Source organism: Pangasianodon hypophthalmus, chromosome 12, assembly GCF_027358585.1.
Source record: "Pangasianodon hypophthalmus isolate fPanHyp1 chromosome 12, fPanHyp1.pri, whole genome shotgun sequence".
NCBI lineage: Eukaryota > Metazoa > Chordata > Actinopteri > Siluriformes > Pangasiidae > Pangasianodon > Pangasianodon hypophthalmus.
In genome coordinates this window covers 16,839,523-16,853,206 of record NC_069721.1, presented here as the reverse complement: position 1 = coordinate 16,853,206, position 13,684 = coordinate 16,839,523, and the positions used below count along the sequence as shown (strand labels likewise).

At 38.9% G+C, this 13,684-nt stretch overlaps 1 protein-coding gene across 2 annotated transcripts; it reads left to right on the top strand.

Annotated features, from left to right (window-relative positions):
* The first annotated feature begins 471 nt into the window (after window positions 1-471).
* Window positions 472-12,838, top strand: mbtd1 (mbt domain containing 1). 2 transcript variants are annotated; one of them, XM_026915263.3, is made up of 17 exons: window positions 475-713; window positions 1,736-1,934; window positions 2,052-2,185; window positions 2,309-2,423; window positions 2,549-2,631; window positions 2,731-2,848; window positions 2,933-3,067; window positions 3,166-3,254; window positions 5,051-5,285; window positions 5,468-5,523; window positions 5,630-5,734; window positions 5,837-5,984; window positions 6,077-6,159; window positions 6,355-6,589; window positions 7,324-7,395; window positions 7,780-7,923; window positions 10,045-12,838. In XM_026915263.3, exons 1-17 carry the CDS (start codon window positions 693-695, stop codon window positions 10,161-10,163), a joined length of 2,091 nt encoding a protein of 696 aa, XP_026771064.1. In that variant the 5' UTR covers window positions 475-692; the 3' UTR covers window positions 10,164-12,838. The 2 variants fall into 2 exon arrangements, with proteins under 2 accessions (XP_026771067.1, XP_026771064.1); XM_026915266.3 differs by lacking the exon at window positions 7,780-7,923 and having other exon boundaries at window positions 472-713.
* Window positions 12,839-13,684: the final 846 nt, after the last annotated feature.

Sequence of the window (13,684 nt, the reverse complement as noted above, 5' to 3'; positions counted from 1 at the left end):
CATGACTTGGCACCACAAAAGTACTGTCGACCACACCATCTTTCTTTTTCCTTCTTCGGGAAGCTGCCTTAGGACAATATTAATACAAAACAGTACACAGTAGCGAGTTTGCATACCAATTAACTGAATTAAGCAATACTATGGACTTCTAAACCTTATTATAATTATTACTAGGGCAGAGGTAGCTGTGAGGTATTATTCAGAATCGAATGAATGAATGTATAGGCTGACTGAGATTTGAAGTGAGAAATGAAAAAAAAGATGGAAAAATGGCAAACAAATGTATATGCTATTTTACAATTTATGCAAAACAACAACAACAATAATAAAATTAATAATAATAACAACAGTAATAATTTATTATTATTGTCGGTGTTGTTGTTATTAAGTCTAAATCTGAGGCAGAGAAGTGTGTGTGTGTAGGTGTGTGTGTGTAGGTGTGGGGCTTCATCTCTGGCTCCTCTGCAGTAAAAATCGCTCACCTTATTTTGTTTGATCTGCTGATGACGACATCACTTCCGGACCAATAGTAAACAGGCACGAAGGCGCATGCGCACTTATTCAATGACAATTGTTGATAATCAGCTGGAGTTATTTTTTTGCATTTGGTGAAATATTGAGCCCGAGCCCCTGACAGTGGGGCCTGCTATACAGCAAACTCACATTAGCTTTCGGTCTTACATGAAGGGCTAATGGAAGACGCAAGGGATTTGGTAAGAGAATTTATATTCTGCTTGCTTCCTTGTTTCGCTTGTGAAATAGCCTGTGCTAGCTTGTTAGCTAGCCCCATTACAATCCTCTTTGTTTTGGTTGTCAGTCTGCAGCAAAGCTAATGTTAGCCTGCTAGCTAGCTTAACCCGCGGAACGGCACTCTTTCATTCCTAAAATGAAAATGTTCATGTCCTGACATCCATACAGTGAATATTTCCACTGCGGCCTTCTTCTTTATTTTGCGTTTTGTGGAGCACATCAGACCGAGGCCCATAGTGCAGCTCGTTTTGTAATGTTGTAGCTAGCTCCATGGCTAACTGGCTTTAATCCAAAAATGTTCACAACAAACACAGGCGGCTGCTCAGTGCTCAGAGAACCTGTTGCATAAAATAAGGACAATTCGTTCTGTGATTCAGATGTTGAGAGTGAAACATGCTTTCAGATGAACGCTCTTCGACTTCATTTGCTAAGCTATAAAGGCTGTGACTGATAGCTGAGCCAGTTCAGTAACCTGCAGAGATCAGTGCAGTTAGAGTACTCTCCAGCACACTTCACTGTTTACTGCTCATATCTGAGAGTACACCTGATTGCCATGGGTTTGCTTTAGCACTCGTTTTCTACAAACCAGCAGATCTTCAGGTTTTTGTGCTTTTTTTTTTTTTTTTTAACAGCCAGTGACTTTTAAGTGTAGAAAATCCTTCCAGTGATTCCCTTAAAGTCATGTTCATATTTATTTCATGAATATAATACAACTATTCAAATGCTATTTGCATTCAGTTTTAATTCTGAACTTTCATTCAAGTGATCACACAGTTAGGCTTGTAGTCTATAATATAATAGCTAAATAATATCTCTGATGAATCCTCTTCTTAAAAACCATGCAGCTTGCATGCTGACCTTCTGATCAGTACTTCGTTTGCATGATCTTAAGTCAGGTTTCAGTTTGTTTGGTGCTGCTTCGTTCATTTTAAGTGTTCCTCCTGCCTCCTGGACAGATCAGTTTACTTGAACCTTGTTTTGGCAGGCTGAACGCACTTCACGGTCAGAAAGGAAGAGAAGAGACTCGTTTGGCATGTTTGACGGCTATGAGAGCAGTGAGGAGTCGAGCAGCAGCTCCAGCACAGAGGACAGCGAGGATGAAGAGCGCAGTCTTCCTGCCGGTCTGCCCATCATCAAGAACAACGGGCAGGTGTACACCTACCCAGATGGAAAAGCTGGCATGGGTTAGTGCAGAATTCCTTGTGTTTAGTTAATGCATGACCTGGCTGTGTACAGATTGTGCATACTGTCCCTGCGTATTGTATTAAGTGCTCGTTTTCTTCTTTTGTGCGCCTTTAAAGCAACTTGTGAAATGTGTGGAATGGTCGGGGTCCGAGATGCTTTTTACTCCAAAACAAAGAGGTTCTGCAGCGTATCCTGCTCCAGAAGTTATTCCTCCAACTCAAAAAAAGCCAGCATATTGGCCAGACTTCAGGTATCTCATGCCTAAACAATTTTCTCAAACTAATTTAAATGTGTTTTATTTGAATAGCACCTTTCGAAGTTATACGCAATCATGATTTTGTATATTAAACTGTGTTATGTTCGTCTCACAAAGGGGAAACCACCAACAAAAAAAGCAAAGGTCTTACAGAAACAGCCACTCATGGCAAAATTGGCAGCTTATGCACAGTATCAATCGACTCAGCAGAGCCCAGCTAAATCAAAATCAGGTAAGCCTACCATGATGCAAAGCATTAACAGCTTAACTTGTTTTTTTTTTCTTTTCCTCCCTCTCCTGCCAGTAAGAGAGACTTGTACATATTGTGCCATATTATGTGTGTTTCATTTCTGACAGCTGTTCCTGTTGAGGGCTTCGACTGGGGTCAGTACATTTGTAGCAATAACCTGATCGGAGCTCCAGTAAGCTGTTTCAAACATGTGCGTATTGTTCATAAGTGGATCCTGATTCACGCTGACTGAAAATCATTAAAATCATATGCATTTCCTCAACACATGCTTGTGTACACTGTTCTCCAGGTACCTTTGGGTTTATTCTGGGGTGACATTACTGAGGGTGTGAGGGTCGAGGTTCTCAATTCTGACACAAACCTCTCCACCAAAGTTTACTGGATAGCAGCGATTGTTAAATTGGCAGGTAAATTCTTAAATTGCTCTTATTGTGTGTAAGGTGTGTTTTTGTAATGGCATGTACATACTTTTGTAATCCATTCTTTTTGAGGTTTTAAAGCACTTCTCCGATATGAGGGATTTGAAAACGACTCGAGCCATGACTTCTGGTGTAATCTGTGCGTCCCAGAAATCCATCCTGTCGGATGGTGTGCCTCGAATGGTAAACCCCTGGTACCTCCTAAATGTAAGTAATCAACAGCCATGATAGAACACCTGTGGTTAAGATAAATTATCTGGCAAAGAGGTGACGCATTTGTGTTTGTTTGTTTTTTTTTTTTGTAGCAATCCAGCATAAGTGCTCTAACTGGAAAGTTTTTCTCGTGAAGCGACTCACTGGAGTGAAAACTCTGCCACCTGATTTTGCTAAAAAGGTAAGAATGCTCCCTCATGGCTTTTGTGTCGTAACGTCACATTTGAGGAATAGGCCAACACTTCAGCCTGGTCTCCATTTCCCCATATCTGTAGCATGTGTGTAATTATCATGGACAAGAAATGTTTCCCTGTACTGAGAAAAGAATGGAAGAAAAAGAAATGTTTCCCTGTACTGAGAAAAGAATGGAAAACCTGCTCACTCAGCTCACTTATAATGGAAGTCTAAGGCAGTTCTTAGATTCTGTTATATTACTGTAACACAAATTGAAAACTACAACCAATAACACTCTAATAATGAAAGTCTTAGGATGACAGACATGAGATGATGTGCTGAATCTGTTCTTATCAGGTTTTATTCAACTGTGATAATTAACACTGAGATACAGGTATAAATAATTCAGATTACTTTCCTGAAGGTTTTGTGGCATTCATTAGCCATCAGGCAGATTTATTTATTTATTTTTTTTTTTTTTTAACCAGAAATTCTTCCTTCTGAAAAATTGATTATGAAATCTATGAAAGAACGAATGATACAGATTTGTCTTAATTTCTAAATACCTTTGACTGAAAAAAGAGCCTTTCACATAAACACTTATAGCTTGGGTTACTGTCTGGGTGGAGTTTTACATGTTCTCCTCACGTCCTCGCGGGTTTATTCTGGGTTCTCCAGTTTCCTTACACCAACCAAAACTTGCCTGTAGGTGGAATATCAACTCCAAATTACCCCTAAGTATGAATGAGTGTGTGAATGTGTGTGTGTGGTGCTCTGTGATGGATTGGCGTCCTGTCCCAGGTGAATTCCCACCTCACCTCCAATTCCTGGGATAGACTCTGGATCCACACATCCCTGACAAGGATAAAGCACTCAGTGGAGATGAATTAATACATATTTCAATTCAGTTCAATTTTATTTGTATAGCACTTTTAACAATGGACATTGTCACAAAGCAGCTTTACAGAAATAAATGGATTCAAAAAATATATTGTAAATATGTGAATTTATCCCTAATGAGCAAGCCAGAGGCGACGGTGGCAAGGAAAAACTCCCTGAGACAATATGAGGAAGAACCCTTGAGAGGAACCAGACTCAAAAGGGAACCCATCCTCATCTGGGTGCGATGGATAGTGCAATTATAAATAAATCCATTTTATTATTGTGTACTATATGGAAAAATAGTGCAAATGTGCAACCAGTAAATTCATCACAGTTTTCGCAAGAAGTCCGGTAGGTTAAAATCTATCCACTGTCCACTGATGGAGTCCTGAGTACGAAGGTGCTCATGGCAGCTGCTGCCCCAAAGCCACCACAGCAATCGCAGTCCCAAGCCATTACAGTACAGCTCCCCATATGAGATCCCCAAGACATCTCCACAGCCCCCAGGTGGCACCATCCCCAGCAATCCAAACGGTTCTTCAGGCCGTTCATATGGGGCCACCCCAGCAGCAGCAAGCGAACTCAACCCATGAGAACTCCAACCAGAAGTAGGGCATCAGGATGGGTCAGGCAGGTCGGATACATATTTATATTACATTATAGGTTTTGTGTAAATGTGTTTTCTGTACAGGGACAAATGCTACATATGCTACAGATTTGGAAGATGGACATTACTAAAAAAAAAAAAATTCATGGCTTTCTTCAAAGTTGAACTTGATCGTATTCACCATTGTTAAACTGCACTACATTTGTTGTAGTAATTGCTGTTGTAGACATTTGTTACCTTATGCAACATGCAAGGTGATTTTCTTTAAAAATCTGTGCAAATACTTTTTTTGTTTTTTACTGTGTAACTACCAGGTGCAGGAGAGCATGCAATACCCGTTTAAGAAGCTGATGCGTGTGGAGGTGGTGGATAAAACTCACCTGTGCCGGACGCGTGTAGCTCTGGTGGAGCAGGTGATCGGGGGCCGACTGCGACTCGTCTATGAAGAGAGCCAGGACGGCTCAGATGACTTCTGGTGTCACATGTACAGCCCACTCATCCATTCCATCGGCTGGTCAAGGAGCATCGGGCACCGCTTTAAAAGATCTGGTCAGTGTGTGCGTGCGTGCGTGCGCGCGCGTGTGTGCGTGCGTGTGCGCGCGTACTCACCTACTTTTAGGGCTTTGAGGGTTTCATTAAAAGCAGTCACTGGGCAGATATTTGGGAATTTTAATCACTAAAACATAAATGTTTTTGTTATTTTATTATAATATATTATCTACCTTTTCTAGAAGTGTCAAAGAAAATTGATGGTCTTACAGATGCCCCTTCCCAGTTATTTCTAAAGGTGATTTTCTAAAATTTCTACATATAATTATCCACATGCAGAAGATTCTGTTTTTCTGACCAATCACAGAGATATTCTTGTTCATTTCTCGTCTTCTCATTATCAGGTGAGGGATGTAGACCAGAGTGGCGAGTGGTTTAAAGATGGCATGAAGCTGGAAGCAATAGACCCTCTCAATCTCTCAGCTATATGTGTCGCTACTGTAAGAAAGGTAATGGCACATAGCCTAAACGGAGTCATGCATAAATTATAGACGGAGCGTATTAATGGAAATGTCCTCCATTAATTCCTGGACTCGGTTTTCCTCTCGTAGGTGTTGGCAGATGGGTACCTCATGATTGGAATTGATGGCTCAGAAGCAGCAGATGGCTCCGATTGGTTCTGCTACCACTCCACCTCTCCCTCCATTTTCCCAGTGGGCTTCTGTGAAATCAACAACATTGAGCTCACACCTCCAAGAGGTAAAAGCCATTTGAGTGCTAACATTTACAGCTTTCTGCCACAAATAATCGCTTTGTATTACTTTAGTTGTAAATCTTGACCTGATCCACAGGGTACAACAAACTGCCATTCAAATGGTTTGACTACCTCAGAGAAACATGTTCAATAGCAGCCCCTGTGAAGCTCTTTAACAAAGTAAGTTTGCATAAAGAACAAGAGAAAACAATGTGAGTTATTTCACATGCGCTTTTCATGTGAGTCTGATTTTGATTTTATGTCATTAAATGGTTTTGGAGGATTGCAGATAAAGCAGGTGACACCTTGTACCATTTTTATTTGTGGACCACGTTTCTGCTCATGTACTTAAGTCGTTACGTGTGGCATTTTTAGGAGGTCCCGAATCACGGCTTCCGCGAAGGCATGAAGCTGGAGGCGGTGGACCTGATGGAGCCACGTCTGGTGTGTGTAGCCACCGTAACCAGGATCATCCACAGACTCCTGCGCATTCATTTCGATGGCTGGGAGGAAGAGTATGACCAGTGGGTGGACTGTGAGTCTCCAGACCTTTACCCTGTAGGCTGGTGTCAGGTCACCGGCTACCAGCTCCAGCCACCTGCTGCACAGAGTGAGTGAACATTACACAACAACTAAGCTACATTCTGAATCTTCAGAAACACTGGTGTCAGATGCTGTGATGGAACTTTAAATGTCAAAATTAGTTAGCATGTTAGCATGTTAAATTACTGTTTGTAATGTCCATTAATGAATATAAATCATAAGGAATTTCATTTATGGAGCGATTAGTCCATTTGAATCGAAGCTTGGTGTCTTCTCCTTGTTGCTGTGGTGTTAATATGGCAGTCGTGCTTTTGCAGACCAGGAAAACTGGTCACACACTCTAGTGATTCAACACGATTCCATTAACTTTACTGTAGCAAGTAAATCAAACATATGCATTATGAGTTGTCAGCATTCTAACCCCTTTAGGAAGCTAAAAATCCCAACTATCCAACAAACCCATAAGGAACCCATAAGAATGTGTTTTGTTTTTTTTTTTTTTTTCCCCCAAAGAGTGTTCAAGTTCAAGTTGAGCTTTATTGTCATTCTGCTACATGTGTGGACATATAGTGGAACAAAATGTCGTGTCTCGCAGGACAACGGTGCTACATACAAGTTTAAACATAAATATGAACATAGAAGTATAAGAAAAACAGTTTAGTTGACTATACATACTTTACAAAAACTAAAAAATGTAGTAAGAGCATCCGTATCCAATCAAGTGGTCTGTTAGATGTATATTTAAGCTTCATTTTTATTGACTATCAGTGAGTAATTAACATTTGTTTTGTTTTTCTTCAGCCACGAGGGAAGCACCTCCTAATGTGACAAAACAGAAAAAGAAAGCTCCACAGTACAAAGGACAAAAGAAAAGTAAGGCACTTCTTCATTTTCAGCCAACTCTCCTTCTACTTCCCCTTTCTATTCACTGGTCACTGTGTGTGGGGGCAAAATTTTGTCCATCAGGGTGTCCTCCTGTTCTGCTCTTGGTCTCATTTGGCTCCGTCTTGAGTGATGGTGGCACTAATTCAGTGGTGAGAGATGCTAAGGACAGTTCTGGGAGGTGGGAAAAGATAATCACTGGGTGGAAAAGTGACTGGTTTGTTGTTCGGCATGGTGCTCAGAAAACAGAATGTGACACAGTTAAAGTCACTTGAAATCAGGGAAGGAAGGTGAAGAGGGTGGTTGTGAGAAGTGGAACTCTGCAGCATGGCTAATGCAGTAACGTGGGTAACTCCAGTGTGGCTTGGTGTTTAGAGAGGAAGATTCCAGTTGGGAGGAGGCCGCTCGGGTTTGGTGGGTCTCTGAGGAGGAGCAGTTTCTCAGGCGATGAAGAGCAGACTCCGTCCCTTTACCTTCCCCACCCACCTGGTGTGGAGCGCGATCGCTCACTCAACTCAGGTAATTTTATTCTTAATCCCTCAGGCTGGCGCTCCTGCTGTGTTCTCCACATCGAAGTGCCAGGACGTAAAGCAAAAAGAGCAGGCACAGCTGTCAGAGTGCAAAGCTGTTTATACCGTGTGGGTTGCATGTCATTAAAAAGGCCATTATATACAGTGGGAAGTGTTTTATTACACACCGCTGGAAGCCTGTGAACTTAAATATTCCCTCAAATTCTGCCTGATGAAAATAGCGTCTCATCATCTGTTTTATATAGTGGTGAACCTCATCATCACAGCTTGTAAATGTTAAACTTAGATCATGTTCGGGATTCAGTTGTAAAAGTTTCAGGTTGCACCTGAATGTGTAAACCTGATAACATCATGATATATATGCATAGATTAAAGTACTTTTTTTTTTTTTTTTTTTTTAGCATAATCTACATAAGTAGTGATTCCAGGTACAGATAACAGGCCTGTTGAGGTGTGTATCAGAACAGGAAGAGTTAGTCAGAATTGCTTCAGGAGTGGAATTAAAAGTAGTCCTGCACGCACCTCTGCCCTTTACACCCAATCTACAGACCTAAAGAGGACTGAGAACCTGTTCTCTCAATACTCCCTCATAATACAAGTCTCCAGAAACTTGCTGAGTTTCATCGATAAATGTTGCTGCAACATAGCATGAACTCATAACTACAAGACCAATAATAGTCTTGGTGTGTTCATGTCACGTCACGGTTATGGTAATTACAAAATAATGGCTCAGAGATTCTTCTCGGCATGGTTCATCTCACTGAACTCAAATTAGTGATCTCTTTAAGAACATGCCATGCCTTCAATTCAATTCAAGTTCATTTGTATAGCGCTTTAACAGTAGCTGTTGTCACAAAGCAGCTTTACAGAAGTCTGGATGTAGTTTATATTGCTAATGAGCAAGCCAGAGGTGGAGACAGTGGATTAAACCTTGAGAGGACTTTAGCGCCTTTCAGGCAGAACGCTAAATGGTTTCTTATTAAAATACTAGACAGACAGATCTTTCAGGAATCCTGGCGTTACTGGTTAAACGAGTGTAACCAGCACATAATTGTTAAGCTTCCAAGACTATTTATTATTAAAATTATTCAGACATGTGAACACACATTTAGTATAACTCTGACATGACCAAATGTTTTCATGTTTAGTTTTACTTTTAATTGATTTTAAGTGATTTCAGTTCCTGAAGGTTTTAGAGTATAACACATAACTGCAAATTTCTCCAATCTCTGAAAGGATGAATTTTAGATTTACAGCTGAATTTGCCCACACATTTTAATAACCTATTAGCATCCTACAAAAATACATGTTTTATATAAATATTAAAATGTGGACTTCATTATAAGTGAGTTTGGGGTTAAACAGGTTATCATTTCTTTTCATGCACAGTATCCATATTTATGGATAGTAAATTTAAGGCTGTGTGTGAGATAATAGGTACATGGAGTAGGTAAATCTCCTCCACATCATTTCAAATTTACATCCTGATTTCTGTTGCTCTCTAGACTGCTTGGCAGTTTTCTAATGCAACATGTCACAACTTTCTAGAAAAAAAGTAAAATTAGTATATTTTTGTGCTGGACTGTGCTGGACTGTCTTAGCATTTTGTAAAACAAATTTTATTACTAAAGATATTTTACCTCTGAAATCAGCTACATCCTGCAACAGTCCTAAACTGTGTCAATTTTATCAAAATTATTATTATACTTTCGTTCAAAAATGGTCATTTCTATAATTTTGGTCATCAACATTAAATATTTTAGACATGAATGTTAACAATTTTTTTTCAGGTATGTTTAATCATTTTTGCTCATTGTATTACTACACATGAACAGTTTACTTTTTAATATACCTGATATTTAGAAAAAGTCAAAATTCAAATCACATAAAAAAATTTTTATAATTATGTCTGAAACGTTAAGATGATAAAAAAAAAAAAAAAAAAAAAAAAAATTTAACATTTCAGCCATTGGGTAATGATTCATTTAGGAGCTTTTTAAGGTTGAGGAGTTTATACTGTCTATACTGTCTGTGTATAGTAATAACATTGTATGTATAGTAGTAGTGTATAGTAGTAATATTCTGTTTGTTTCTTGTGTTTTTGGTTCAGAGGCCACGCTGCAGATAAAGGAGGAGACTCCAGAGGTGGACGAGTTCACCTTCTCCCAGGGCACATCAGACCAAGAGAGCAACGGCTCGGGCAGTTACTACATCAAACAGGAGCCGTGAGTGTCGGCCCTGCTGGAGCCTTACCTCACTGCCAACAGCACTGGAAGATCCCGTTCAGAGCGACACACACACACACACACACACACACACACACACACACACACACACACACACACACACACACACACACACGGCCTGGGAGAACAGGGTGACCTTACTTCCTCTTGCACGCCAGGTCCTTTTCTTTTCAGGTAAGAAAAGCTGATGAAGAGTTCTGTGAGAGAGACATAACGGGGATTTTCTTTGGAAAGGGGATATTTCCTGACTTTTGTTCGATCAGTTTGCCAGATGGACTTTTTCCTCAGTGATCATTGTACTTGAAGTTTTCGTAGCTGTTTGTTTTTTGTTTTTTTTTCTGTATCATTTTCAGTAACCTTTTTTTTTTTTTTTTTTTTTTTTTTTTTCTTCTTCCTCCAAGACCATGTGTCTCATGCGCTGATTTTTTTCGAAAGCCCTTTTATTTGGATGGGTGTGGATTTTGTAAGAGCAGTAAAAATCTATATTGATAAAGTATATCCATATATGTATGACACATTAACTAAATAGTAGAGTAGTGGAGTAAGGGTTAATATTCTATTGGTCATAAGCCTTCCTGGTAAGAAGAGGTATAGCCTAATGGAAAACACTGTCACATTTTGCACTACAGGGATGTAAAATTAAATGTATATCAGCCTGTGAAAATGTTGAAGTTACAGCTTTATTGTATTAAACGACAAACAAATGTACAATATGTATAGTGGCTGACAAGTCAACCATTCAGAGAGGGGATATTTGCTCTAATCAGCATTACGATATGCAAGAACATTTATTTGATATGAAGCCAGTGTTGATTATCTCTTGATCTCATACGTGGAGCCATTTTTATATACTGGTTTAAGTATTTTATGAGCCACAGAATAAACAAACGAAGAACATGACATTTACTAGCCACTCAACACTACTTTGCCATGATCTTAAACTCACACAGCAGAGACTTTTCCATATCGCTGAGATGTGAGAGCCGAGTTCATCCCTGAACGCCATGACAGTTTACCAGCCTCTCTGCTTTTGTACTGAACCAATGAGTGATTACGTCTATATCCTAAGAGCAATCGTCGATCTGATGTGTTCGAATCCGAACGTTCATTCCAGAATAAAGATTTTTTGTACTACCTCTTTAGAATGAGTTTGAAATCTACATCGGCTAAGGGTTCACGTGTAATCACGCCGCTTTTGCTCGGTTCTTTAACCATCTTCCTGCAATAGCTAGTTTTCACTTACCATTGGAAGGACTATAATTCACCGTATGCAAAATGAGTTTATAAATTCACATGCACCATATATTATACTTTACAAGTTACCAAACATTTATATTTGTTACATATTGTGATATTGAGAGTCCTTAAATTTGAAGATATGCAATAATACAGTAATGTGTTGTTTTACAATGTCTTATTCTTTAAAAAAAATATCAGAACACATAAATATATACTTACAGACTATACACCTAAATCAGATACTCTTACAATATGTTGTAAAACTGTGATGATTTTGTAGAAGCTAGACTTTCCCTCTTATGGACTATGTTGAGTGTTCTATTAAAAAAAAAAAGACAAAAAAACAAACAAAAAAAAAAAAAGCGATATTGTTTGCATAGTGATTTATATAATTCTTCTATAATTATAATCTCTATCAGTACCAGTGAGGCTGTTGGTGAATTTCTCAGGAAATCTTGTATTTCATTGGCTTTTTTTTTTTATTATTTTTAATTTCCTCATTACTGAATCCAGTTTCCATATGGATGTGAACATTTTCCTGCATTTGCTTTCATTTACAGTACCTCAGAGTAATACAGAACTCAGAAGCCAAATGAAATATTTCTAAAGCCCTGTCACTCAAGCCCAGTTCCCGCACAGCCACAGCACTGCGCCGCTGCGTTTTTCTGCGTTCGTGCACCTGACCAGGCTCATGAAAGCTGTGGCTCAGGTGCGAGTTGGCGAAAACGTTAAACTGTGCAGTACTCTGGCTTCTCATGACAGACTCACTCATATGGACCCCATTCCACTCTCTCGTTATTATTCCCTCCACTCCTCCGTGTGCCAGTTCCAAGATTTTCACCTAGCTAGATGTTGATCATTTTGGTGTGTATTTGTTTTAAACTCTATATGACATCTGTTGAAGCAATAACATGTTGTGCTACAATGTTGTCATATTGATGTGTTTTTGCATCAGTGGTTGCTTTGTACATTTGTGAAAATATTTTGCTTTACTTCCATTTGACTGTTCACTTGTGGTCTTCTAAAGCAGTCTCAGTTTTCTATATAGGCTATTCCTCAAAATCATAGCATCAGGATTACGGTCAACACTGGTTTGATGTCAGCTCACATTATTTTGAATTATTATTCTTTTTTCATTTTGACCAAATTCACCTAATTGTCTGCATCTATTAAGACATGACTGTTTCAAGGCATGAGATTTTTGCTGCTACCCTCAAATCAATCGTAACACACCCTAACGCACAACTTCACCTTTAAAGCTAAAAAAATTTTTTTCTTGATAGCAAATGTGATGCCTTATCCTGTTTATTCAATATTAGAAATGTTAAAAATGTTTCTAAGAAAAAAAAAAAGAAGAAGAAATTAAGGGATAACAATGTGCAGTAGATTGATAATCATCAGTGCATGCAGCAATGTGAGAATCCGAGAAGACCAGCGCTGTTCTGGTCTCGAATACTAACACGGGTTTTTGTGATATTTTTCCCTGTCCTTAGTAATGACATCATGGTGCTATATATTTGATAACTCATTCGCTTGATCTATGAGAGGAAATCAAGTCCGTAATTTTAGGGTGGAGACTGAACATAAAAGTGAAATCTTAAAAAAATAAAATAAAAAAAAAATTAAAAATCTGTATTTTGGATACAAGTAGCTGAATTATTTGTAATAATAAAAACTGAACTAACATTAGCCCTCATGGTACATTAGAGGTGAGGGTTTGGGGTTTGTAACTTTTTTCATAGAGTCTGTACATGTTCTTTCTTTTTGTTTCCTATGATCCTTTGTGCTGTGATTATAGGATTTGATAGCTTCTAATGTATATAGTTCAAATGTGTGTGGAGGGGGGGGTCTCTTGTTGGTTGAGAACATGTTAATTTGTTTACAAGCATTGCAAACTGTTTCCGCATGGCTGTGAAAATGTATCTGTTGATTTTTGACAAAAACATTTTACACTGAATTAAAGGATGCTTTTAAAAATGTCTCTTCCAAAGTCTGTTATTAACATCTGCGTAGTACGGACTAATGTGGGAGAATTCAGGAGGATGGGAAGACTTCCCATTATTCCGACTTGCCGTTTTGTTTACTAGATTAAAAGTGGCACTTGTATGTTTACACCAGATCTTACTAATCTTTAACAGACCTGAAGCAAGTGGAGAAATTTATTAGCTGAAATTAATTTTATTCCAGTTAAAATGTAGACTAAAATGGACACAGCATGCGTTCACATCAGGGCTATCTGCTCTTAAAACTGCAACTCAACCAGGA

Bases quoted from the DNA above. Each gene is read 5' to 3' on its own strand.
- mbtd1 (XM_026915263.3), top strand. From the start codon at position 693: ATGGAAGACGCAAGGGATTTG. The intron at 2,186-2,308 runs GTATCTCATGCC...CGTCTCACAAAG, and splicing joins GCATATTGGCCAGACTTCAG to GGGAAACCACCAACAAAAAA. The intron at 3,255-5,050 runs GTAAGAATGCTC...TGTAACTACCAG, and splicing joins CACCTGATTTTGCTAAAAAG to GTGCAGGAGAGCATGCAATA.